We start from the raw sequence: 26,581 nt of genomic DNA, 5'->3' as shown, positions 1-26,581 counted from the left end.
ATCCAAGTCTATCAGTGGCTCATATTTAATTCATATATATATATTAGTATTGTATAAGCAATTAACAGTGTTCACTTATCAAGTAAAACAAAAATTGATGAGTACAGCTTTAACTAAAGAGAAGAAGCTTATGGGCCAAGAATAAGGTGAAAGTAATATATCTGTTGTTACTCATTTGTAAATGATTTGTAAAATATGTCAATCAAGTCATAACAGTGGCTCATATTTAATAAATATATATATATATTAGTATTGTATAAGCAATTAACAGTGTTCACTTATCAGACAGTGGTGGTTTGAATGTTGTCTCCATATCTTAATCTATTTCTTAACAATAAAAGCATTGATTGCTCACACATTTTCTCATTTGTCCATTTCGTTTTGAGGCTGTGTGTTTACTTTGCACCTGCAATCTCTGATCAACAGAGGGCTCCCTTAAGCAAGAAAAACACTGTTTAATCAGAGGCCACTGGAACATATTCTGTCACATCTTGTAAAGATGAGGTGCATCAAGTCAAATACAATGTTGTCATTTACTTTGTGATGTGTTATACATTGGATACAGATATGGGTGATTTTGTAATGCAAAACCTTTTTTGGTTCAGAGGTCAAGTCACAGTGCTGATATGTAGCCTAGAGGGAGGGTTTCTTTGTTAGAGCTGCATCTGAAAACATTCAGCCACAGACATACTGTTACCAAATTACAGTTATTATTTATTTCAGCCATCCTCATTTATTATAATTACGGATAATTGTTTTTAGCCAATTGTCCTGCATGTCAACGGAAGTTTGACTCATCCTGTATCGATGGTATTCTGGGTTAAATACATGTCATGACATGACATCAAGATTATTTTCTCAGACTTTGAAGAGGACAATATTGAACACTATACACAGGCTAATTAGCACAAACCATAACTGGTACAATGGTCTTGGTGTGAAAAATTGGTATCTGCCCCTTTAACACAGTTTACTTTGCGCACACAGGTGAAATCAATTAAAGTTGATGGACATTGAGCCTTGAACTTCACACTCCTGCTCTATTTAGCCTCAGCTTCTGGCTGGAGCAGGGAGTCAGTGCCTTCTTCTCACACAAAATGAAACTATGTGACACTCTTGTCTTTTTGTGAAACTGGTTGTCCGTAAAATGGCTGGCAAACAACATCAGCAAGAGGTTCAACATGAATATAAGCTGGAACAGAATCAGTTCTGATGTTCAGTATGTCTGGCTTCTAAAAGAGCCAGTCACCATTCCCTGTGGACACAGTTACTGCAAAGGCTGTATTGAGGGTTGCTGGGAACAAAAAGAGAAGAAGGGAAAGTACAGATGCCCTCAGTGCAGGGAGACCTTCACCATGAGGCCTGTTCTGAAGAGGAACAACATGCTGGCTGAGGTGAGGGGAAAATTATACCTGCTCTTACCTGTACTTAACAGATGGCATATTAACATATAAGCAATTGATCATGTCAAAAACAGCAGCCAATTGTACATGATCAATTGCATGCATGTACAAAAGCAATTGCAATTTCACCAAAACAATGATAAATTGCTTTTATCTTGTGCACAAGTGACCATCATATGTAGGTTGAACAAGCAATTTTGAGTGTCAATTGTGATTGGAGAAATGTACCAAAGTGACTGAGAAAAACTGTAAAATAACAAAACAGAGACTTGCAGTATAGTACTGATAGGAAGAGACCTAGACAGAGAAATCTTCTGGGCCACAATTGGTTTACACTATACATCAACCTGATGACATAAAAATATTACAACAGAAAAGTTTTGTGTGAGGCCATTGTCATAAAAAAAAATAATCGTATAAAATAAGTTTGTAGGGGGGAAAAAGAAGAAGAATCCGCGCCAGGGTTGATTATCATCATTAAAAAAAACAGTTACACAATAATATAAAATGAAAAATAATTTAAGATGTAAAAAAAAAATGTGTTACGGTAATACCAGTACAGTTTTATTTAATTCAAATATTAGTATAGAAGTCCAGTATGGTCAGGCTATGTGCTTTTGGAATGCAGCTAATTAACTATACAGTGGTATGTTTCATTTTAACCCATGCAATCAATTTCTTGGTCATTAGTAACTAACCCTCCCTATCATCCTCAGGTTGTTAGACGCTGATGAAGGCTTCTCCCCCTGCTGCTGAGGCCTGTGTCGACCAAGCAGATGTCGTCTGTGATTTCTGCCGCGGGACCAAACAACACAACTTTGCATCTTACTGTCCAGCTCACCTGGAGTCTCACCACAGTGTTCCTTTGTTGAAGAAGCACCAGCTGGTCTCTGCTACAATCCCACTGAAGGAAAAGATGTGTAGGAAGCACAACAAGCTGATGGAGGTGTTAAGAATTTTCTAAAAGACAGTTTTTTTTCTGTTTTACAAGGTATTTACACTTACCTACCTATACTTCATATTTGATATTGTAAATACATATGTATTAGTTTATATTATATTGTTTACGAGTGACAAGATGTTGTCACTTGTGTCTTGATCATTAATATGCTCATCCTCTTTTTATTTTTTCACACCATTGTCTGTTTCCTTACCATGCTAAGTACTATCTTGTAGGGGTGTGAATCTTCACTGGTCTCATGATTTGATTACTGAAATTGAAATTAAGTTGCATATTAAACTGGGCCTACAATAACTGTTAGGGTAACCTAAAGTCCTTCTTACAGAATCAGTACGTTTTTTCAAGAGAGAATGAAAAGCTTTTAAAATATTAATTGTTGGCATGATTTTATAAATCATATTTTAATGTTTACATATGTCACAGTAAATCTAGGATTAACTGTATCATTTGTTGGGTTTTTGATATCTTAGTGACTACCTTACCTATAGGCCAGTAAGCCTATCATCAGCCAGGGGAATTTATATTTGCTAATACTATGTTGGAATTATGTTTCGTATAATTATGTTATGTATGTATTTTATTTTTATTTTTTTTAAAGACTTAAAAATGTTTTTTACAATAATTTGGAGGCCCCCTTTTGCAATGATCCTCACAGTTTTATAAAGGACCCCCTGTTGAAGATCTCTGCCTTTACATTACTTTTTACTTTTATACTTTAAGTAGTTTTGAAACTATTCAAGTGTTTTTACTTTTTTTTACATTAAACCAAAAAGCTTGAGTTGATACTTCAACTTCTACAAAAGTCTTTTCAAACCCTAGTATCTATACTTCTACTTGAGTAATGAATGTGAATACTTTTGACACTTCTGTTCAGCCTGCAGCCAAGAAACCAGTCAGACAAGTAGAAAAAACAAATCAAGAGGTGGAGCCTATTTTTTACAATCTATGGTCAGAGACTTCTCGTGGATCTGACTAATCTTTTGCACTTCTACTTTTCACAGCATGAACAGTAAGTGAAGATTATTTATTGATGCTATTGTGTCAGCAATGAGCATTAAAATATGTTCATACAAATAAAAAATATTCAAAATTCTGTATGCTTTTGGTGCATTTTCAAAAACAACCAATTCTAATAAAATTATATTAAAACATATTTTAGTTACTTTTTATTTACGTTATTTTAGTTGACGTTATTTTATATTTAAGTAGGAATGGTTTTAATTTTTGTTTGTCACCATTGCTAAGGAGGTATGTTTGTTAACAGACATGGTTTGTTTGTCTGAAAAACTACTGGCCCGATAACTTTCCTACTTTGTCTTGCAGCTGCTGCACAGCAATTTCCCTCAGGATAAAAAAAAGTCACCTTATCTTAACTTACCACTGAGTGTCTGTTTGATGTGTTGTTTAGGGCCTGTACTGTAAACTGTAAAACACATACATTAAATTGTTTTAACATATTTTATAGATAAGATCTTTAAAACATTTTTTTAATCAAACTGCTGACTGTATTTCTGTCATCTACTGTTCACTGTTTCCTGTTGCAAACGCTAACTAGGAAATGTCACTTACTTTGGAGGAGGGTCTGGCAAAGCGAGACTACTTAATGTATGTACAACATCAGTTAGAAAAGTTGTTCTTTGGGGATTGCAAGTATCACCATTACCAATATCATAACAATCAATACATTTAAAAGCTATTATTTGAGCAAATCCATCTTTTACTTAGTAACACACACACACACACACACACACACACACACACACACACACACACACACACACACACACACACACACACACACACACACACACACACACACACACACACACACACACACACACACACACACACACACACACACACACACACACACAGCAAGTGAAAGTGAAACTAGAATAAAACCTGCGTCAGAACACCAACAGGAGAAAAGATAAACAGGGTGGTCGTCGGGTAAATCCAAATTTGACTCGTCACTGAAACAACATGAACGGTGAGTTAGAGTTAGCCTATGTCTTTTAGTTGTTATTTGTCTGACATTCTGGTTACATCAATTAAAGTAAAATGATGTGATTGGACTATCCTGTGAAGGCTAACTATTGCAGGCCTAACCAAACCAGTACTGGCTAATGTAAAATGTAGCAGCCAAATATTCAGCCTCCTGTGTGAGAGAATGAGTCAACTGTTTGCTATTTGTGATGCATCGACCATTGTGGTAATCATCTGGCCATAACATTCAGCAGAGTAGTCCATGTCAACTTTATCTGAGAAGACTGCTATAAAGCTACTGCTATAAAGTAGCCAGCCTATTTATGAAGTAATAAAAACAGAGTAAAGTTTCACTTTTTGTGAGAGCGACTAAACAAAAACTGAATCTTAAGCCACCCAAAAACCACCAAGCTGTGCACTGTATTTCAGCAACATAGGTCAGTATTTCTCAGAGTGGTCCGCACCGACTCCTGCTGGTCTACGAGCAGGTTAGATTTGGTAAAATACATTTTTGACTTAAAATTGAAAATGGTGTTTCTCAAACTGTCTGCCAGCAACTCCAAAACCTAATAGGGAGGTGCATATATGTGTTATTTTCAATATTAAATAAAATCATATGGAAATGCAAACCTTATTATTTCAATTGGCTCTTTTAGTTTTGTGGTGTTGTCGGACTTCAGCTTTAAAGCACTTCCTCCAATTTACGTCACACATTTTGAAGGAAATACGGATAAATAAAGTTTACTGTCAACCATAGACTGTACCATTGACTGTTAATGTTAATATTAACTGATAAGATGGATCGATGGCTTAAGAAGGTCTTATAATACATCCAAGCTTAAGACAGACATTGCTTCCCTGATGTCTCAGTGTAAGCAGCAACATCCTTCTTCATTAAGATGGCAACATAAATAATGAGTGAGTAGGCTATTTGTAAAAACTGTCATTTAATTTAGCTGTCATTTGTAAATACTGTTGGAAGGCCGATGGTTTTGGGGATATTTGGCAGTTAGGTGCTCCTTGGTCTAAAACAGTTTGAGAAACACTGCTCTATATGAGCACAGTTCAACATTAGAAGAGATTTTGGCCACATGCAGTTTTATTTCAATGGCCTAGTATCTCACTTCACCAACATACTGTATGAGAGTAGGAAATGCAGCTGCAGGGAGATCTGAAGGTGGGAATGATGAGAGGAAGAATACCAATGTTTTATTTTCAACAACACTCACTACTCCCTCATGGGAATATGATTTTTTATTCAGCGTAATGATGAAAAGATAAAGTTAATCTCTGAGATCATGGATGCATGCCAAGGTTGGATTTGTCACAAAAACTGTTTTTGTCAGCTGTTCTCAAAGCTAGTGTGTCTAGAAATCTAAACAATGTAGAAAATAAAAAAGTATTTTTTTTTTTCTTTTGTTTTATATGTTATATGTTATATTTTATCCCTAACTTCTGCACTGTTACATTCCCATTTTTAGATGTTTTCTCTTTTTATACATATTTAAATGAACATTGCTGAAGGGAGCTCCTGCTGCCTTTACTGAACACTACTGTGTTTTATCCGCCTCAGCCTGCTGATGTCACAGCGCTGCTCTCTTTAATGACAGCCGGGCTCTACACTGATAGCATTTGGCTACTGTACATTTGAGAGTGAAGATTACAGTTTAATCTTCACATTACAAATGTATTTGATTTCATTTGCAAATTTGGTCTAAAGCTGTTATTTCTAGGAGTCAAAAGATGTTGATCCTCAGCTTCATATACCACAATATATTACCTTATATTGTTTAGCAGTGATTGGTAATAGCAAGATGTTCTTGATCATTAATATGCTCTTGTCCTCTTTTTATTTTTTGACACCATTCTCTGTTCCCTTATTATGCTAAGCACTATGTGTACTACTTGTGGACGGTGACGATTTTAGAATTTCTATTGTTATTAAGTTTATTTGTATCTTCTTATATTATTAAATATCATATATATTATATATTGATGGCCATTATTCTCTTTCAGTGTTAAACACAAGGAGAATTGTGATGTTGGGAAAAACTGGATCTGGGAAAAGCAGCCTGGCTAACACCATATTTGGAGAGGAACTGTTCACAATCGGCGACAATAGCGACTCTGAAACAAGTGAATGTAAAGCAGAAACCAAATCTGTCAACAGAAGAAGCATCACTTTGATCGACACTCCTGGTTTATTTGACACAAAGAGATCTGAGGAGGAGCTGAAGCGTGAGATAGTGAGGTGTATCACAGAGTGTGCTCCTGGTCCTCATGCTTTTCTCATTGTGCTTGAAGTGCACAAATTCACAGAGCACGAGCAGGCTGTCATCACAAAAATAAACCAGTATTTTTCTGAAGAAGTTTTAAGATATGCCACAGTAGTCTTTACTCATGGTGACAAGCTCTGTGAAGGACAGAAAATTAAGGATTTTTTTCGGGCAAAATCAGTTTGTGAGTGATCTGATGAAGAAGTGCGGTGGCCGCTGCCACGTCGTTGATAATAAATACTGGAAGAACAACCAGCAGGATGAATACAGGAGTAACCAGTTCCAGGTGAAGGAGCTTCTTAACACAATAGAGAAGATGATTGAGGCAAACGAAGGAAGCTGCTACACCAATGAGATGCTACAAGCAGTGGAGCGTGTAAATCAACTAGAGGTGGAGGCCATTAGACGGTCACCAGGAAACATGTCAGAGGAAGAGATCAGAGAGCAGGCTAAGGGCAACGTATTTGAGAAGCTTTTGATCAAATTGGCAGGTACTGCAACAGGTATAGTGTTAGGAGCTCTTTTTGGTGTAGGAGTGAGTGTTGGAACAGTTTTCATAATTATAAGGAGGCTGATAAGATCATTAGAAGATACAAGCAAAACAGTAGCAGCAGCAGCAAACTTCGTAACAGCAGTACGAGAAATAGCAGGAGCAGCAGGAGGACCAGCATTAGTAGGAAGTGCAGCAATTATATCTTTAGCGGCATCTGCTGCAGTGGGAGGTGTTACAGGATATCGTGCAGCAAAGGGAGCAGACACACCACAGGAAGCAATGGAAATGGCAGCAGTGGCTGTCAAGGATGGAGCACTATGTCTTTTTGATTCAGTACATCATGCTATGAACAGACAATTTGACCCAAAGGATGTGCCAGAACGTACTTTGAGTACACAAAAACCAAACTGAGGTGGTTGTTTTTGGAGCCAAAGGGTTAAAAGTCAGCGCTCAACTTCAATCGGCAATGTTAAAAACAACAGACAAAGCCAGAAATCTTGGTGTAGTCACGGACTCAGACCTAAATTTCAACACCCACATTAAGACAATTACAAAGGCAGCATAAACTTTGACTCTATTACTGCAACAGTGTCTTTACATGTCTCCCAAAAAAATTAAACTTCTGCTCGAGTCCTCAGGAAAGTAGCCTCCAGTTCTTAAGTCTTTACTCTGAGTTCCTGTCCCTCAAAGAATTGATTTCAAAATACTTCTGTTGGTTTAACAGTCCTTCCAGAAAAATGCAGAGTTTTTTTGTGATTGTTGCGGGCAAAAATCCTTGATTATGCGGCACGTTTTCTTAAAAAATGCGATGGAATATGCGGGATATTTATGCAATTTTGTACGATGAAATTGCGGGAACTTGCAAAAATTGCGGGAACTTGTAAAAACTGCGGTTTGATGAAAAAGAGAAAAAAGTTATTCCCCCAACACCCTGCTTTTCGATGATGTTCACGTCGCGTAAGTATGTCACTTCATAATGTTCCCATGGCAACAGGGGGAAATGGCTGCTCTTCTGTGAAGTAAACGCAACATTTTTTAACTTTCTCCTAAGATATATGTGACTTCTTTATGTATGAAGAGAGCTATATAAATAAATAAAGTCTGAACAAAATATCACATCACTTCATTATAGTGACCACATACACTGTGGGTTTGAACAGATTTGCCTTGAAGGCCTTGCCTATGCTGCCAGACTTTCTTTAATTTCTTGAGAACAGACACAATAAATGCAAAAATAAATGAAGGCTGGAATATCCACATTATGTACAGTACATTACAATTTATAAACATGAATGGAGATTTGGGGATAAAATAGGTGATTTTTTTACAACATGCATTCCTGTATTAAAACTGAAATGCATCCCTTTTTTGACTCTATAGAATTAAACATTGTTAGATGTGCATCATATTGTGAAAGTGAAATCAAAGATTGAAATCAAAATTGGACATCATTTTCAGGGTGAAATTATTATTTTTCTGGACAAAAAAACGAAGTAGCCTATTAAAACATAAACATGGTCAGCAACTGCTAAATATTTTTGTCCTATATCCTGTATATTTAGTGTTATGTAGCCATTTGTGTTAGACCATAGTTATTACTGTTGCTTATGCATAATTCACTTTTATATATTATATTGGGAGAGGATGCGTTCAAAATAAGCCATTCTGCCGTCTCTGAAACAAGTCTTTCTCATGCAGAAACCAAATCTGTCAATGGGAAAAGCATCAAGTTGATCGACACACACAGTTTTTTTGACACGTGTGGATCCGAGACGATGCTCAAGGCTGAGATGATGAGTGTATCACAGAGTGCGTTCCTGGGCCTCATGCTTTTCTCATTGTGCTTAAAGTGGAGAAATGTACAGAGCAGGAGAAGGACGTCATCAAAAAAATATGCCAATATTTGTCAGCTGAAGGAGCAGAAACTGCAAAGGAAGCCATAGACAAGACAGTAAAGGCTATCTGGGGTCATCTGGGGTTGCAAATGATCAAAACAAAAAATAGAGCATTGACAATAAAAAGAGTGGAGCAGGAGGTTGTGGTTTGTTATATAATTAGGGAACAATGGGCTACTTGGGTTATGGATGTGTGAGACATTGAAATTATTAGTTAGAAACCAGGCTTTTGAGATCAAGCTAGTTACTTTCTAATAATCCCTGTCAAATATGTCAATGTGATTAGTGTTCTACCAATACAGGGTACAATAAGTTTACATTTGGGAAATTATTAATGATGACACAGTATTCCATTTTGAATAATTCTGAAGACTTTGAAATGCTGAATAATGTATTTTTAGTTGGTTTTATTTTAACTCCTTATTGTAGTGTTTTTGCATTTAGTTTTTAGTGATTCAATCTGGGAAAGATGAAGGACATGTGCTATTACTGATGACTTAAGTATTTTTCAAAGATTTTACTCTTCATTTTACATTTCCATTCCTTTTGGATGAAGATGCTTTTCAGTTTTCATTGTTTTTATTTTTAAAGTAGCAAGCAATAGCTTGTAACAAGTTAGACAATTAAACAACTGTGCTTACACATTTTCCACTGTCTGTTTTGTTGTGCGACAGTAAATTAAAACCAGAATTGTCATATTAAAAAAATTAAAAAGACCAGATTAATTTTTAGTTTAACTCACATGAATTCACGCGAATTCCGAAAATATTGAGCGTTGGCACTGTTCACGCCAGAGAGAGAGACAGCGCAACAGTGATCATGCAAGAAAGATAGATAGATAGATAGATAGATAGATAGATAGATAGATAGATAGATAGATAGATAGATAGATAGATAGATAGATAGACCGTACAGATCTGTGGAATTGATCATATTCCATTGTCACTGAGGAAAGGGGACAGACAAAAACAACTAAACCAGAGAGAAAGTTTCTGGATTGATAAACTGCAGGCTACTAGTTATCCAGGCCTAAATGAATAGCTTGATCTGAATATTTTTCTCTAAAACTATATTGTTTATTTTTCAATTGGGTCCATTTCTATTTCTATTTGTATTTGTGCTGTACATGTTTTGAATGTAACCTTGGTTTGTAGTCAAATGCACTGGTCTATTTAAGACCAAGGAGGACATCTAGTGGTCTTTCTATAATCCTACAACTCTGAACCTTCCTCTACCAAAATGGAGGCTTTTCATTGGTTATGTTTTTTGATTGGTCTGTTTGAAAGCTTATAAGAAGGTCTCTTCCTGTTTTGGAAATTGATTTACTCCCTGACGAAGGCTTGTATGCTGAAACGCGTCGGAATACTTTAAGATTTATGATGACTAAGCCATAAATAAAGGCTTTGTATTTTTCTAAAATATAGTGCCTTGGAGTTTCCTTATTGGTTTCTACATTAAGCCTAATCAGCATTTGACTGCCTCACCCCAAACCTAGTTTCTAAAGAATTAATTAGCACATATCTGTCATTTGTCCCCACAGGAAAGGTAACTGTTGTCTCTTTTTGGGGAGCAACTCCCTGCTAGGCCAGACTTGTTTAGAACAAAGAAAATGTGTATCTCTGTAAACTTAAATAGAATTGGCAATACCATGATAAATGACCCTTGTCTGTGAACTGGAGCAAACCTGAAATCAGAGGTGTGTCTTTAACCTGAGAGACTTTTCATTCAAGGAAACACCCACAATTCCAAAGGAATATAATTCCGAACCTGAGAATGATTCAGGACTGATTGATGTAATTCCTGAAGAGGAGGCATGTCATTTCAGTCCGCTGTCAGCTGCAGTGTATCATTTGTTTTTGTCATTTCGTTTTCATCATGCTGTTTTATTAAACCTTTTGCTTAACTTTCAATTGGACCCAAGCCTCTCCTTCCTCCTCAGAAATCAAAAAAACACGTCTTTTATGATTTCTTAAATAGATAGATAGATAGATAGATAGATAGATAGATAGATAGATAGATAGATAGATAGATAGATAGATGGATAGATGGATGGTTAGACTTTATTAATCTAAAATTGGGAAATTACTTTGTTACAAGCAGCAAGTTACATACCCATATACTCACTCACACACGTAAAGAAGAAAAAACAAGAAAATAAGTATACTAGTAACCATAAATAAGATTAAAATAATTTAACATAAAGAGTGAATTAAGAGAGGGAGCGCCGAAGAACGCAATGAATCAGAGGACAACCTCATTATCTGTTGTAAAGCACAAGTAAACACGCACACCTCTGCAGGAATAGACTGTATAGTCTATGGTTCCTGAAGAGGTGTGCGCACCTTAGACTGTATAGCTACAGTCTATGGCAGGAACATACCGCATTGTCGGAATAAGAGTGAATGCAGAGCTTCATCCTTTCTGTTTCTCAGTGTCAGTTGAACTTGTGCTGTTGTTCTATATCAAACGCTGAGGATCAAAGCAGCGGTTGAGAATGAGCGGGCTGCCCAACCTGAACGCTGTAATTTGCTGTCGGTCACACAGTGGGACACTTGTCTTTACTGACGACCATAAATGTCCTGCTGCTCCTGCACTCCCAATATGGGTCATATAGGCCTATGATAATTGAAAGGGATTATTATAGGTTTATTTTTGTGTTATTCTATGACTCGTTTTTTCGGATAACACTGCAAATTAAACCTTTAATGTATTGACTAGTTTTAGCTAGGTAGCCTTAACCTAGCTAAAAGTAAACTAACATGATATTATAGGCCTACTCTTAGCTGGCTAAAAAAAAGGCCATAAACTGGTACACTTTGTTATAGTTACAGTCTAATACAAAACTAATGCAGTCAACAAAATAATGTTCCTTTTCAGCTCAAACTAACCTATTAGCTGAGTGGAGTTTGGCAAGGCACAGGTTAACTTTGACGACGTTGGAGGTGTGCAGCTCCCGAGGGTCTTTTCCATAACAGAAAACGAAACTCATGAGTGCTTTCTCTGCTTGTAAAACTCATCAAAATGGCTGAGCAGCAGGAGCAGCATGCCGTTGATTTGGACCAGAATCAGTTCTGCTGTTCAGTATGTCTGGAGCTGCTGAAAGAGCCAGTCACCATTCCCTGTGGACACAATTACTGCAAAGGCTGTATTGAGGGTTGCTGGAAACAAAAAGAGAAGAAGGGAAAGTACAGCTGCCCTCAGTGCAGGGAGACCTTCACCACGAGGCCTGTTCTGAAGAGGAACAACATGCTGGCTGAGGTGATGGCGTGGAAATAGGCCGTCTGGAAGTGGTGATAGAAAGATAGCATTGATTGCATTGATTGATAACATTTGTGTTAATAATGTGAACCTGCAAGGAAACTAGTAGGCTAACTAATGTTTTAAAAAAAAAAGTGAATACTCTCCTCAATCTTAAATGTAGCCGAGTAGAAGTGTAAAATAGCAAACAATTTAAACACTTAAGTAAAACACAAGTACCTCAAAATTGTACATAAGTACAGTGCTTGAGTAAATGTTACTTTTCATCACTGCCTGTAGGTCCGACTACAGTCACCAGATACGTTTAGATGGCTGTAAGTGGTCATGAGTCTGACTGACTCACTTGAAGTTTGTACAATCCTTGTCTGAAGCCCTAATAACCCCACGAATTAGGTTCTCTAAAAATCCTTGTGCACTTAAAAAACAAAGAAAGATCTAAAATAAGAATAATTAATTCAGATGATTGTGAAGCCTTGGTAGACTCTGTATATACTATGAGTGATTTCTGTTCTTATTCTGCTTTTCTCCTGTATGTCATGTAATTTACAATAATATTTATCTTTCTTTTTTATCATCCCTACTGTAGCTTGTGGAGAAGCTGAAGAAGTCAGGCCTTCAGCGGCCTTCTCCCCCTGCTGCTGAGGCCTGTGCCGGCCCAGCAGATGTCGCCTGTGATTTCTGCAGCGGGACCAAACGACACAAAGCCACGATGTCTTGCCTGACGTGCTTGGTATCTTACTGTCCCGCTCACCTGGAGCCTCACCACAGTGTTCCTGTGTTGAAGAAGCACCAGCTGGTCTCTGCTACAATCCCACTGCAGGAAAAGATGTGTACCAAGCACAACAAGCTGATGGAGATCTACTGTCAGACAGACAAGAAGTGTATCTGCTATCTGTGCGTTATAGATGAGCATAAGAGCCATCGTACAGTGTCCGCTGCAGCAGAGAGGGCTGTGGAACAGGTAGTAACAAAAAACACAAACAGAAAGGTCTGCAGTCAAACACATTGAGATGAATGTTACTTTAGCGTTTTCTTTCTCACCAGTAGCAGTCGGATGTGATCGAAGTGATAGAAAACATATTATATAAATATATCCATTCACAAAGAGCCATTGGCTGTTGTGCCAACAATTTCTTTCAGAAACAGCTGACCGTGAATCAAAAGAAAGTCCAGGAGAGACAAAAGGAAAGAGAAAATGAGCTGAATGAGCTGCTCCAAGCTCTGAAGGCGTTCAAGGTATTTGGACTTGGAATTTAGACTTTAGTATTTGAGTAATCCCGTGTTTTTGATAACTGGCCCTAAGATATATGTATGGAGCCTTTCATTTTCCACCAACATAACCTGATTAACCACAGATGCATGCATTAACTTATAGATTCAGTTTGCCATGACAATGCATGTATAAAAATAACAGTGTCACAAAGTTGGAGCTTTGCCACATATGTGAGTACATATTTTTAAAAAGAAAACGCTTTTGTTTTTGTTTTTCTTTGTATGAACAAAGTTGCAGCCAGCCTGCAGTTAAGATCTGTGATAAGGTCTTTGATGAGCTGATCTCCTCCATGAAGAAAAAACGCACTTTGGTGAAGCAGCTGATCAAAGCCCAGGAGCACACTGCAGTCTGTCAGGCTGAAGAGCTGCAGCTGAAGCTGAAGGACGAGATCACCAAGCTGAAGATAAGAGACACCGACCTGGAACAGCTTTCTCATACCGACAACCACATCCATTTCATTCAGGTAGCAGACACCTGTGTGGTGTGGAGCAATTTTAACAGTTTTTGGGTATTTTTATCACTTTGTATGATTCTTATGTTATGTATGTATATTCCACATTATTAGTGCTGTACAGCCAAAGCACACACCGTCTGTATTAGAAGATTAAAACATGCAAAACCTTTTTTTTGAGGAAACGGCAAAAGTGACATCTGCTGGCCAGATTTGACATACACTGATGGTTATATTGGACTATTTAAAAAAAAAAAATGTTTTGGTCTCTGGCTTATTGAATTCCCTCCAGACTTTCCAGTCCCTCTCCACCCCCTGCGAATCTCCAGACTGGCCAACTGGCCCTGTTGTTCATCCTCAACGTTCCACTTTCAAACCTGTGACCGACTGCGTGTCTAAGCTGAGGGATGACATACAGGGCCTCCTGAAGGACACATCTCACAGCATCTGTGCCACAGGTACCTGGTAAAAGTATAAGAATCCAGAGTAATACAGTGGATTTGATTCATGTCCAGTGCGTGGTATTTAGGATCTGTTTGTTTTTGTTAGTTTCTACTATAGATGTTGTGTTGCCACCTGTACCAAAGACCAGAGAGGAGTTTTTACGCTGTAAGTGAAACATTTAATTCCCCGCAGTTCCACAATATACCAGTGCATTAGTAATTAATTAAATATTTAAAGGCTGATGTTAATATAGCCTTATTTTTACTGCTTTGTTCTTTCATCAGATTGCCGTCCTCTAACCCTGGATGAGAACTCAGTCTCCCAATATTTGTCCATTTCACAAGAATACCGGAGAGTGACGTATGAAGACTATAACAGATATTATTCTAATCACTTAGACAGGTTTACAAATTGCAGGCAGGTGTTGTGCAGAGAGGGTTTGTCAGAGCGCTGTTACTGGGAGGTCACTTTGAGTGGTCATACTTGGTCTGTGGCAGTGTCCTACAAAGACATCAGCAGATCGTCATCATATGAATCAGAGTTTGAAAATAACGAGTCGTGGAGTTTAGAGTGCTCCCCAGATGGTTACACTTTCCAACCCAACAGTAGAGGCATGGCAGTGTCCGGCTCTCCATCCTCCAAGATCGGAGTGTTCCTGGATTATAAATCAGGGACTCTGTCCTTTTACAACGTCTCTGACTCGATGACTTTGCTGCACAAAGAGCACACAACGTTCACTCAGCCTCTCTATCCTGGCCTTGGGCTGAAGAATGGAAGCAGTGGACATTATGCAGAACTGGTCAAGTTATGGTGATAAAGTTAATATTGGGGTGGCTAATGTGTGCCACTGTTGATCAGGCTGTAATTGGCTTTCCAATATAACTGAATACCACATGGTAGATGAGAGGATGTCATTTTACAAGAGTGAATAATACAAAAAAGAAAAAGAAGAAGCATTGAATACCACCTCACTCTAACTTTAAGGTCCTGCTAAGCCTCTTAACAGATTTTCAGCGTTATCTTTTGTTGAAGAGTTTTTGTGCCAATCTTCTGTGTAGCTTTTCAGCGCTAACAAGAAATGTTACAAGAATTAGCAACTATTTTGATGATAATTTGTAAAACTTTGCTATATAATATTATTTCAAAACGTTATATTTCTGCTTTAAACTAGCATTTTGAGGCCATATAAGTAGTTTCCTAATTGTGAAACAGTTAAGGTAAAAGGTAGAGTGCCCTCAGTTGTTATGGCTGATTTATTGCATTAATGTGACATGTTTGTTAAATGTTTTATTTTTTTTGTGGCTTTCTCTTGTTCTGTTTGGATCACCAATTTCTTGGAATACTTCTTTGCATGAAAAAGGCTGCTCAGAAAAGTTTGTCGTCAGTTACTTTAAACCATATCATATCGTTTTATTTGTTTTAGTGTTTATATAAATACGACTGTTTGGTTATGCTCCGCATTGGAGCATTTATATACAGAAGAATATGCTGTAAATCATTTGGATTATTTTTTACAATAAATAAATAAAGGTACCCACAGCCCATTGTTTCTGAGTGTCATGTGTCTTGCCAGAACATATAGGTGGTGACACTACTCAGGTCAGTCCTTAATAGTAAACATAGTATGTTGTATCGTGAGATGATTTGAGTTCATTAAATAGACTATAATAATTCTTACAAGACATTTAGATAACGGTACAAACTAAATGTCTGTTCCACAGAGAGGTCAGGGGGGTCACATTCAGCTGCTGTCGTGCCTTTCTACAGCTAAGAGAGAGAAACTAAGAACAGTGTCTGAGACATTAGCAGGGTGGATGCTTGCCAACACAGAGTGTGTGAAATCTGCTCTTCCTTTCTCAGGTTAACCACTCTTGCTCTGTGATACACTCAGTTTCCAGTTTCCACCCAAAATGAATGAAATATAATGCTACAGTACTGTAATAAAGGTATCTTTCATGAAGGGAAGGACACAGAACATTTATTGTTTTCATGAACCATTGTGTGATACTGAGAGGTGTAACTATTATTTACTGAACCTGATGGAAATGGGGTGAACAAAATTGAAAGAAAATATTTCAAATTTTAGAATACCCAAAGAATGACTTTGAAAGCACTGTGACATGGACACTAGAGGGCACCTGTATCCCACTATGTAGGCTAGTCCCTAATGTTTGGGTAAACAACTCAGAGATCAGTTTGAGTTGCCAAGGTACAAAGACACACCTACAGTACAGTACAGCATTAGTCACAACTCAAACAGCCAGGTGTGGTTCTATAAGGTTGTCTTTATGCTCAAGGATATTTTGATTTGATTCAGTGTACAGAAGTTCACATGGTTTAAGACATTTGTTAGTTTTGCTCTATTTCAACATATAATTTCATTAAGGAGATGAAAGCATTTTTAGTATAACCTTTCAGTCCCTTCAAAGAATATTAACAGTCCCATTCACCTAAGGTCAAAGTAACAGCTCCACTGCACTTAATACTACTTGATAAGAGTTTTTTTCATCACCTAGTTTGTCCTAGATGGATATTGAGCACTAAAGGAGATTAACTTCTTGTTCATGTTTTGTGTCATGCATTAAAAAAAAAAAGGAAGGTATCATCATTGTTATTATCAGTATTGGTCTCATTGTGTTGTTAGTGGTTCTCTGCCATCCATATTTTGTTGTAACTGTGTACAACGAAATATACATACAGTACATACAAATACAGTATAAAGTACATATACAAAATTTACTTTTGTGTGCCTTAAAGTTGCTAATGAAATGAAAGCAGCATTTTAGAGGTGATAGTGGAAAAAAAGTGAAATAAAGCGATAATAGAGGGAGAACTGGTGTATACAAATAAGATAGAATAGACATGTTCCACTGGCAATATAATACTTCATAGTATGATGAGTAGAGAGGGTAAGAGGTAAGAATATCACGCTATAAATAACTAATCTGACATAGCAGATCTTAGCTCTGCGTGTGGTATGAGACAGACATGAGGTTGACATTACTTGAAAGGACTACCCGGGCCATTTCTGCTCAAACCTAGTAAAACAAAAGAGCTGAGTAGCAGCTCTGTCACGGGACTTTGCCCCTCATCCCGTCATAACCAACAGGTCAGCCAGTGAAACCTGAGATAACCGTAAGTACTTATTCTTAGATGGTAAAATTTGTTTCTGAGTTAACGTTGTTTATGTTTTCAAGAAACATATTACTTATGTTCTGTTCTTCTGATAGTTTAATTTTAAATTATTTGTCTAATTACCTTGACTTTTTTTCTCAAATTTTATGAGAACTGCTTCGATACATGATTTTAAACTGATGACACATTTCATAGGTCTGCAGAAAAGAAAATATTACTCGACACTTTGGGGTCCCTAGGTATAAAACATGAAAATACATTTGCAATATATATATATATATATACATATATATATATATATATATATATATATATATATATATATATATATATATATATATATATATATATATATATATATACACACAATACAGAAGAGATACAATATATATCTCTGACCCCAAACACAAAGACCATCATTGTGTAAGATAACATATGGTACATTTGTAGGCCTATGTCTGGGAATGACTTTATGGCAAACGAAAGGCTTACATGCACATCCTCATATAACTCACAAACATGCATATGTATCACCTACTTGGTGTAATGGCAATGCTTTATGATGCAGTCTGTGGCAAAGGGAGGCTACTAATACAGATATAGTGTTTTAACAGGGTCAAATTAAATAAAAAACATTTAAAGGAAAAAGTTGGTTAATTTTGCAAGTAGCCTACATTTTTATTATATGTTTTTCATTAATTATCATGGTTATTTTTTATTGGGGTTAGTGGGGTTTGTTGGACCTCCCAAAATCTATCCTGTGACACTATTCCCTATAAAGTAGGCTAAATTATGTTTTCTTCTGTTTGAGCTTTAGCAGTAACGACATACTGCACGGTACCTCCCAGCTGTTGTATAAGTCACCATGGTGATATTTGACTTTGCTCTGCTTTCACAGCACTGGCAGGATCACACGGGCGACTGTAAACACACTGCTCCTCCAATCGGACGCTGCATATGATTGTCTTTCTTCGTCTCTTCGCAAGAAGAGCGACACTATGGATGGTGTTTACCAGTACTCGGTTTTCTTTGAGTGGCACAGCAGCCTGCTCGGGGAGCAGGCGAAGAGAATCGAAACATATTTCCGTGTTCGGCGCAGATCCGGCGGAGGAGACTGTGGACCAGTGAGCAGGGTGAAGGATGACGTCTACAGTGTTGCTTTCAAATATCAAAAAGGTAGCCAATAAGATAAGACACCGTACATTAGCCGACTGATCAACTCATGTTCTAAATGATGTCGTATGTCTTATGTTGGTTAAAGAAGTAGCCTACCCTATGTTTGAACTACAAGGCTCACTGCATAGCCTACTATAAGTTTCACTTTCCCGAAAATGAAACCTAAATCTATTCTGCCACAGATGAGCTTTTGATTTCGCCGAATATCTCAAATAAGTAGCGTTAGTCTATAGCCTAAGTATAAACTACCCTGTAGAAAATAATATAACAATAAAAAAATGCAAAAGATTAGTAGATTTCCAGTTTTCAGTCACTGCACCAGCTAACTGAAATATACAGTAGGCCTACTTCAGTAGAATCAGTTGTCTATAAAACATGATTAAATGAGAAACAACAAAGGAGGTCATTATCACTCATGTTGAAGTACTGTGTGAGTGTGTACACTGTGGGAGAGAGGGATTGAAACAACAACGTTGCTCTGTTTAGTGACAAAAAATGTTTTGTCAAATGAGCAGCAAGTCCATGATTTAAAACACAATAAATAATGTAACATGCTTTTAATAGATCAGCTGGCAGTCCTGCAGAAATCTGAGCATGTTGTGGCTGGTATGGCGTTCGCTGTCCGAGGCACCATGGAACACATCATCTCCTCTCCAAGCCAGGATCCTACAGCTCCACTACAGGTTAGCACAACATTTATGTCATTCCATCAAGATTGTGTAGTCACAAAATACATTTGTATTAACATTTTCCCATTTCATGTCGTTATATAACACCAAAGAGGTTGTATACTGCATCATAAACCAGTAAAGCTGTTGTTGTTGTTGTCATTACTTGTATATCTCTTTTCATCAGAGCCCACAGTCCATTCCTGCCTCAACTCCTCCACCAAGTGGTGAAGAATATGAACTACAAGTTGAGGATTACCTTCTTCGTTACCTTAAGGAATGTCCTAAGGCTGGGGAGAAACTAGAGAAAGAATTTGACTCTATGGCCTGCTCCGCTCAGCTTTACCCAGAGGAGGAGAGGGTTTCAGTTAGGCGTTTAGCTCCACCTGGTGCTGCAGGTGATGATAGAAACTGGAAAACAGAGGTAGACAAACTTTTTGATGGCTACCTGTGCCACTATGAGTTTGACGCTCATAAAGTTAAAGCTTTGCTTCAGTCCTGCAGCTCTCGTCAGAGCACAGATGAGGTGAAGGTGTACAGCGAGGATGGGATGGCTGTTGTTGTCGGGGAGCGTTCTCAGGTGAACGCCAGGTTGATGAATGTAGAGGACAGGTCAGTTGTGAGTGAGAAACAAACCAGCATTCGGCGACTGGGCGAGGCCAAGCTCCGCCTCCTCTGGAAAGAGATTGAGCACAGTTTAGGACGAGATTATCCAGGAGTGAAGGTAACGCAGGGAGCTGCCGGTCAGTTAGTTTTGGAAGGTTCTGCGGAGGAGATTCTTAAGGCTGGCGATTGGATCTCTGGTCAGGAGAATTTGGTGTTGGAAAAGACAGTTTCTGACATGAGCCCACATTTGTTGGCCTTTCTAAGGAAGGCATACAGAGGTCCAGGGTTGCTAGGTCACTTTTTAGGTGTCAGTGACAAGGTGGAAGTAGAGTTACGAGACACAGAGCTACGTTTGGTCTCCCTTTCCACTGATAATCTTGATGAAACAGAAAATGCACTGCAAGCTGAGATAAAGGAAGTAAAGATTGATGTTCCTAACTGCTCTGCTGTGCCGTCTGAGCTTCGGGAAAAGCTTAAGTCCAAGACAGATGAGATGAACCAAGGGCAATACAGGGCTCAGGTCGTCTTTGGCTCAGACAGCTCGGTGTGCTTACTGGGCCACACCAAAGAGGTTGAAGAGCTGAGTGAAGCTGTCACACAGTTTATTTTGGACCAGTCAAGTGTGCAAAACAAAGTCCATCTGCCTTTCTCAGAGATAGCACAAGAGTTTGAACCAAGTGTTGCAAATAATTTGGAATCTCTGAGTTTGAGTGAAGTAAACACAACATGTGCGCGCTACAGCCTCTGTGATGGGTTCCAGGTGCTGGTGTGTCAGGGTGACATCACCAAACAGGATGCTGATGCCCTGGTGAATGCTGCTAACGAAGATCTGGACCACGGTGGAGGGGTTGCTGCAGCGCTGAGTAAAGCAGGTGGCCCTAAAGTACAGAGTGAGAGCACTGCCTTAGTAAAGTATAATGGGAAAATCCCCACAGGTGAAGTGGTAGTGACCACAGGGGGGAACTTAAAGTGCAAGAAACTGCTGCATGCTGTTGGGCCTGTAGGTGGAAAATCAGGTGGCAGTGAGGGGGTGTTACTGGAAAAAACTGTCCAGAAGGCTCTGAATTTAGCAGAGATGATGGAGTTCAGGTCCATAGCTATTCCTTGCATCAGCTCAGGGACATTCGGTGTCCCTGTTACTGTGTGCTCTGAGGCTATTGTTACTGCTGTTAAAAAGTTTGGCAGTTACGGGGGGAGAAGTCTGAGCAGAGTCATCCTGATTGATAACAGAGGAGAGGTGGTGAGGGCAATGCAGGAAGCATGTGACCGGCTTCTCCAAGGGATAAGTACTGGAAACAACACAAGTACTGGTGCACCGAGAGATCTGGGCTTCCAGGTGGATGCTTCTGCCCAAGACACAGCAGGAGGAGCCACAGCTGGAGCTCCTGGAGGTGGTGTCCATGTAGAGATCATTCAGGGAACCATCGAGACCCAGCAGGTAAGACACGTTTCTGTGATTTTTAAGAAAATGTATCAAACCTGCTCATTGGAAGATTAGAACCACTCTCCGCAGAATGACTCGTGTTTAGGATACTTCCACAAGGGCTTTTCTATATGACAGGCATGACATTATAAATGACTTTGCTTACCTTGATGATGTGCTAACAGGTTGATGTTTGGCAGGAGCTCCAACATTACACAAAACTACTGAATATCACATGCATTTAAAATGCTGCTGGCTCTATTTATGCCAGCTTGACCAATCAATTTTTTTAAAAGCAAAACTCAGTTGAAGACTGATCCTATTACAGTTGATCTATGCAGGAGGTGTTTTACACACATTTTCTCAGTCATCAATCTCAAGCCAAGCGGCTAAATGCTGACTCCCAATAAACATTAATGTTGCCCCATGTCTGCTGGATGTGGAAATAAGTGTTTGCTCACAAGTTTGCCATATTGATAATCTGTCATTATTGTGTTTACAGCCTATTTCTGCAGTCCCCTGTGTGTTTAGTATTTGTAAATCTGTCTGGTACTTTAGGCTCCATGTTAAAATTACCAGCTGTTCCTGTTAACAAGGGCTTTGGATTTAGGAAGCCACTGATGTTTTTTTTTTATAAGGGGGAACTTTTATTTCTTTAATTAGAAATAATATGAGAAAATAAATAAGCTAGATAGTTGTGTGAAACCCCCATCACATATCCTGTTGTCCTCCTAGGTGGATGCCCTGGTATCGCCCATGGTTGGCCATGAGCCTCTCTCTACCCGTGTCGGAAACATTTTGTTTAAAATGGTTGGATCCCAGCTGACCGCAAAGTTTAGAAAGGAGGCAGGAGAAGAAGAAACACTGCCTGGTGACCCAGTCCTGGTGGAGGGCTTGCCTGAACTCCCATCTAATGCAGTGTTCTTCCTCAACCTCATTCCCTGGGATGATGACCATGATGGAACTGCAGTCCAGGTGAAATATTGGAGTGTTTTCAGTTTTGTCTTATCTTCTTGTGTAAGGAGCTGTTTTCCAGTTTTCTGCACCATTATACAGCATTTATTTTGTCTAATTAAAAACCATTGAATTCTGATCTTGTACAGGTTCTGAGAATGGGCATCAACGAAATCCTAACTTCCTGTGTGAAAAGAGGGTTTGGATCCATTGCCTTTCCTGTACTTGGAGCTGGGATTGCCCTGTGTTTTCCTGACAGCGTGGTAGCCAGGGTTCTACTGGAGGAAGTTCATGCGTTTGGACAGAACCGAGCCAGTGGAACACCATTACTGGTCCGCATCGTCATCCACCCCAACGATGAGGAGTCTAGTGAGGTAATGGAAATGCATTGTACCATAAACGCTGACTATTCGCGATGAAACTCTGGAGTGTTCAAGTTCCACAAAATATACTAATCAGTAGAAAAAATGTCTTTTCTAAAGTTATTTGGATTTCTTTGTGTGCAAACAGCAGTGAAGGCTTCAGAGGTTCAAATATCTTGGTAATGATATTGAGTGCAATTAATTTAGTGTATAATAAATAACGCTATTTTATTAATGCCGGATCTACTTATACAAATAAATATCAATCTTGAGCAATAAACATATTCTTCATTTTCCTTTTCTCTACAGGCCTTCAAGTCTGTACAGGAAGCTTTCCAACCCAAAGGATTCACAAAAGATGTTCACCAACCAGACCAAGGTGGGTATAGCTATTATGTGTCAAATAATTGTAATTCAGTACTGAGTTACCTTAACTGAGTTACTTGTTCTCAAAAAGCATTAGAAAATTAAGCTTAAAAGCTAAAAAAGCAATCAAGCTAGAGACAAACATACTTAACAGAGTCATTATTCTCTTTTCTAGTGTCAACTGCAAGGAGGATTGTCCTGCTCGGGAAAACTGGATCTGGGAAAAGCAACCTAGCCAACACCATATTTGGAGAGAAATTGTTCACCACAAACCATACTTCCAACTCTGGAACAAGTGAATGTCAAGCTGAAACCAGATGTGTCAACGGAAGAAGCATCACTTTGATCGACACTCCTGGTTTCTTTGATGCAGGCAGGTCTGAAGAGGAGATGAAGCCTAAGATAGTGAGGTGTATCACAGAGTGTGCCCCTGGGCCTCATGCTTTTCTCATTGTGCTTAAAGTGGAGAAATTCACAGAGCACGAGCAGGCTGTCATCACTAAAATATGCCAGTATTTCACGGAAGATGCTTTAAAATATGCTGTAATTGTCTTCACTCATGGTGACCAGCTCCCTAAAGGGATGAAAATTGAGGAGTTTGTCAGTCAGAACAAGAATCTGAGTGATCTGGTGAAGAAGTGCGGCAGCCGGTGCCACGTCATGGATAATAAATACTGGAAGAACAAACAGCAGAATAGCTACAGGTGCAACCAGGTCCAGGTGGATGAGCTGCTTAACACCATAAACAAGATGGTGATGGAAAACAATGGATGCTACACCAATAGGGTGTTTCAAGAAGTGGAGAAAGAAATACAGAGAGAGGAAGAGATCATAAAACAGTCATCAGGAAACTTGCCACTGGAAGAGATCAGAAATCAGGCGAAAAAAAAAGTGTCTGAGAAGTTTTTGATCCAACTGGCAGGTACTGGCACAGGAGCATTGCTGGGAGCTTTTTTTGGCGTGGCAGCGATGGTTGGATTGGTTGTCACAGCTCTGCACAACTGTCAATCATTAATGAAATTTGTGAATAAAGTTCCAGCATTAAGAGGGGTGACAACAGCAGCAGCAGGAGGAGGCGTAGAAGTAGCGGGACTGGCAGCTGCTGGAGTGATGATGGGAGGTTTTGCTGTAGCAGGCAGGAGCAATGGGTGGTGTTGTTGGATATGAGGCAGCCAAGGAAGCAAAATCACCATCGGAGGCAGTAGAGATGGCAGCCAATGCTGTCATAAACAAAGCAAAAGCTGGTTTAAAGCTTCAAACTGCTTTGCCCCTTGGGTTCAGCGGAACAGGAAAATATTAAAAACAGTATTAACACATCTACTAGATGCTGAGCAACATAAGCAATCATTTGTAGTCGTGTTTCCGGCCGGCTGGCAAATATGAGTCCAACGTTCACTCTCCTTTTATGTCTGTTTTTGTCTCCACTAACTCGGGAGAGAAAGTTCTGGCTCTTTAGCTGCTAAATGCTCCGCTATGTTGACCAGTAAATCACTACCTTTGTCTGTTTGGTGCTGGGCTGGTAGCATACAGTGGGGTTTATTTAAGCTTATTTGATGAAAACAGCTGACTGCTGAGGCTAGAAACGAGGTTAATAAGAGTTTGTGGGCCATTAATAAAAGTGATAATTCTTTGCAGATTTGGCACTACAAGCGACAACTTCCACATCACGCATAGTCACTTGATCCATTGTTAATGAAACAAAAATTGATGAGTACAGCTTTAACTAAAGAGAAGAAGCTTATGGGCCAAGAATAAGGTGAAAGTAATATCTTAAGTAATATGTTATTACTCATTTGTAAATGATTTGTAAAATATGTCAATCAAGTCATAACAGTGGCTCATATTTAATTATTAATATATATATTAGTAAGCAATTAACAGTGTTCACTTATCAGACAGTGGTGGTTTGAATGTTGTCTCTATATCTAAATCTATTTCTTAACAATAAAAGCATTGATTGCTCACACATTTTCTCATTTGTCCATTTCATTTTATAATGAGGCTGTGTGTTTACTTTGCACCTGCAATCACTGATCAACAGAGGGCTCCCTTAAGCAAGAAAAACACTGTTTAATCAGAGGCCACTGGAACATATTCTGTCACATCCTGTAAAGATGAGGTGCATCAAGTCAAATACAATGTTGGCATTTACTTTGTGATGTGTTATACATTGGATGCAGATATGGGTGATTTTGTAATGCAAAACCTTTTTTTTTAGAGGTCAAGTCACAGTGCTGATATGTAGCCTAGAGGGAGGGTTTCTTTGTTAGAGCTGCATCTGAAAACATTCAGCCACAGACATACTGTTCCCGAATTACAGTTATAATTTATTTCAGCCATCCTCATTATTATAATTACGGATAATTGTTTTTAGCCAATTGTTGTGCATGTCGATGAAAGTTTGACTCATCCTGTATCGATGGTATTCTGGGTTAAATACATGTCATGACATGACATCAAGATTATATATATATATATATATATATATATATATATATATATATATATATATATATATATATGTTTTTTAATCCTCATCCTGGCTGGAGCAGGGAGTCAGCGCCTTCTTTTCACACAAAATGAAACTATGTGACACTCTTGTCTTTTTATATAAGCTGGACCAGAATCAGTTCTGCTGTTCAGTATGTCTGGATCTTCTAAAAGAGCCAGTCACCATTCCCTGTGGACACAGTTACTGCAAAGGCTGTATTGAGGGTTGCTGGGAACAAAAAGAGAAGAAGGGAAAGTACAGATGCCCTCAGTGCAGGGAGACCTTCACCATGAGGCCTGTTCTGAAGAGGAACAACATGCTGGCTGAGGTGAGGGGCAAATTATACCTGCTCTTACCTGTACTTAACAGATGGCATATTAACATATAAGCAATTGATCATGTCAAAAACAGCAGCCAATTGTACATGATCAATACATGTACATGCACATGATACAAAAGCAATTGCAATTTCACCAAAACAATGATAAATTGCTTTTATCTTGTACACAAGTGACCATCATATGTAGGTTGAACAAGCAATTTTGAGTGCCAATTGTGATCGGAGAAATGTACCAAAGTGACTGAGAAAAACTGTAAAATAACAAAACAGAGACTTGCAGTATAGTACTAATAGGAAGAGGCCTAGACAGAGAAATCTTCTGGGCCACGATTGGTTTACGCTATACATCAACCTGATGACATTGTCAAAAAAAAAAAATAATCGTATAAAATAAGTTCGTAGGGGGGAAAAAGAAGAGGAATCCGCGCCAGGGTTGATTACCATCATTTAAAAAAAACAGTATACAATAATATAAAATGAAAAATAATTTAAGATGTAAAAAAAATGTGTTACGGTAATACCAGTACAGTTTTATTTAATTCAAATATTAGTATAGAAGTCCAGTATGGTCAGGCTATGTGCTTTTGGAATGCAGCTAATTAACTATACAGCGGTATGTT

The 26,581-nt window shown here is 38.5% G+C and overlaps 3 protein-coding genes and 1 long non-coding RNA gene across 4 annotated transcripts; all 4 read left to right on the top strand.

Moving 5' to 3' along the window:
• The first annotated feature begins 29 nt into the window (after positions 1 to 29).
• On the top strand, positions 30 to 25,098 carry LOC114546069 (uncharacterized). The gene is made up of 2 exons (XR_003690982.1): positions 30 to 146; positions 24,887 to 25,098. It is a non-coding gene; the product is annotated as an uncharacterized LOC114546069 (long non-coding RNA).
• LOC114546067 (uncharacterized) lies at positions 4,263 to 7,756 on the top strand. Its single transcript, XM_028564730.1, has 2 exons — positions 4,263 to 4,354; positions 6,367 to 7,756. The coding sequence occupies exon 2, from the start codon at positions 6,751 to 6,753 to the stop codon at positions 7,528 to 7,530; it is 780 nt and encodes a 259-aa protein (XP_028420531.1). The 5' UTR covers positions 4,263 to 4,354; positions 6,367 to 6,750; the 3' UTR covers positions 7,531 to 7,756.
• Positions 11,996 to 15,970, top strand: LOC114546066 (tripartite motif-containing protein 16-like). The gene is made up of 7 exons (XM_028564729.1): positions 11,996 to 12,272; positions 12,859 to 13,233; positions 13,413 to 13,508; positions 13,775 to 14,008; positions 14,289 to 14,454; positions 14,546 to 14,605; positions 14,725 to 15,970. Exons 1-7 carry the CDS (start codon positions 12,036 to 12,038, stop codon positions 15,252 to 15,254), a joined length of 1,698 nt encoding a protein of 565 aa, XP_028420530.1. The 5' UTR covers positions 11,996 to 12,035; the 3' UTR covers positions 15,255 to 15,970.
• On the top strand, positions 18,405 to 25,098 carry LOC114546063 (protein mono-ADP-ribosyltransferase PARP14-like). The gene is given in 8 exon segments (XM_028564727.1): positions 18,405 to 18,751; positions 19,316 to 19,434; positions 19,607 to 21,463; positions 22,184 to 22,423; positions 22,552 to 22,776; positions 23,074 to 23,143; positions 23,306 to 24,267; positions 24,269 to 25,098. Coding segments are annotated over 8 exon segments (3,813 nt in total). The 5' UTR covers positions 18,405 to 18,573; the 3' UTR covers positions 24,431 to 25,098.
• Positions 25,099 to 26,581: the final 1,483 nt, after the last annotated feature.

The sequence above is a fragment of the Perca flavescens genome, chromosome 19 (genome assembly GCF_004354835.1).
Source record: "Perca flavescens isolate YP-PL-M2 chromosome 19, PFLA_1.0, whole genome shotgun sequence".
NCBI classification, from domain to species: domain Eukaryota; kingdom Metazoa; phylum Chordata; class Actinopteri; order Perciformes; family Percidae; genus Perca; species Perca flavescens.
Note: the sequence above shows the minus strand (reverse complement) of the source record. Positions and strands in the feature narration are given on the sequence as shown.

What these genes read in the sequence shown, in the direction of transcription:
- LOC114546067 (XM_028564730.1), top strand. Translation starts at nt 6,751, where the DNA reads ATGGTGACAAGCTCTGTGAAGGACAGAAAATTAAGGATTTTTTTCGGG.
- LOC114546066 (XM_028564729.1), top strand. Translation starts at nt 12,036, where the DNA reads ATGGCTGAGCAGCAGGAGCAGCATGCCGTTGATTTGGACCAGAATCAG. An exon ending in ACCACATCCATTTCATTCAG is followed by an intron (nt 14,009 to 14,288) that starts GTAGCAGACACC and finishes AATTCCCTCCAG; the next exon opens with ACTTTCCAGTCCCTCTCCAC. An exon ending in CAGAGAGGAGTTTTTACGCT is followed by an intron (nt 14,606 to 14,724) that starts GTAAGTGAAACA and finishes TTCTTTCATCAG; the next exon opens with ATTGCCGTCCTCTAACCCTG.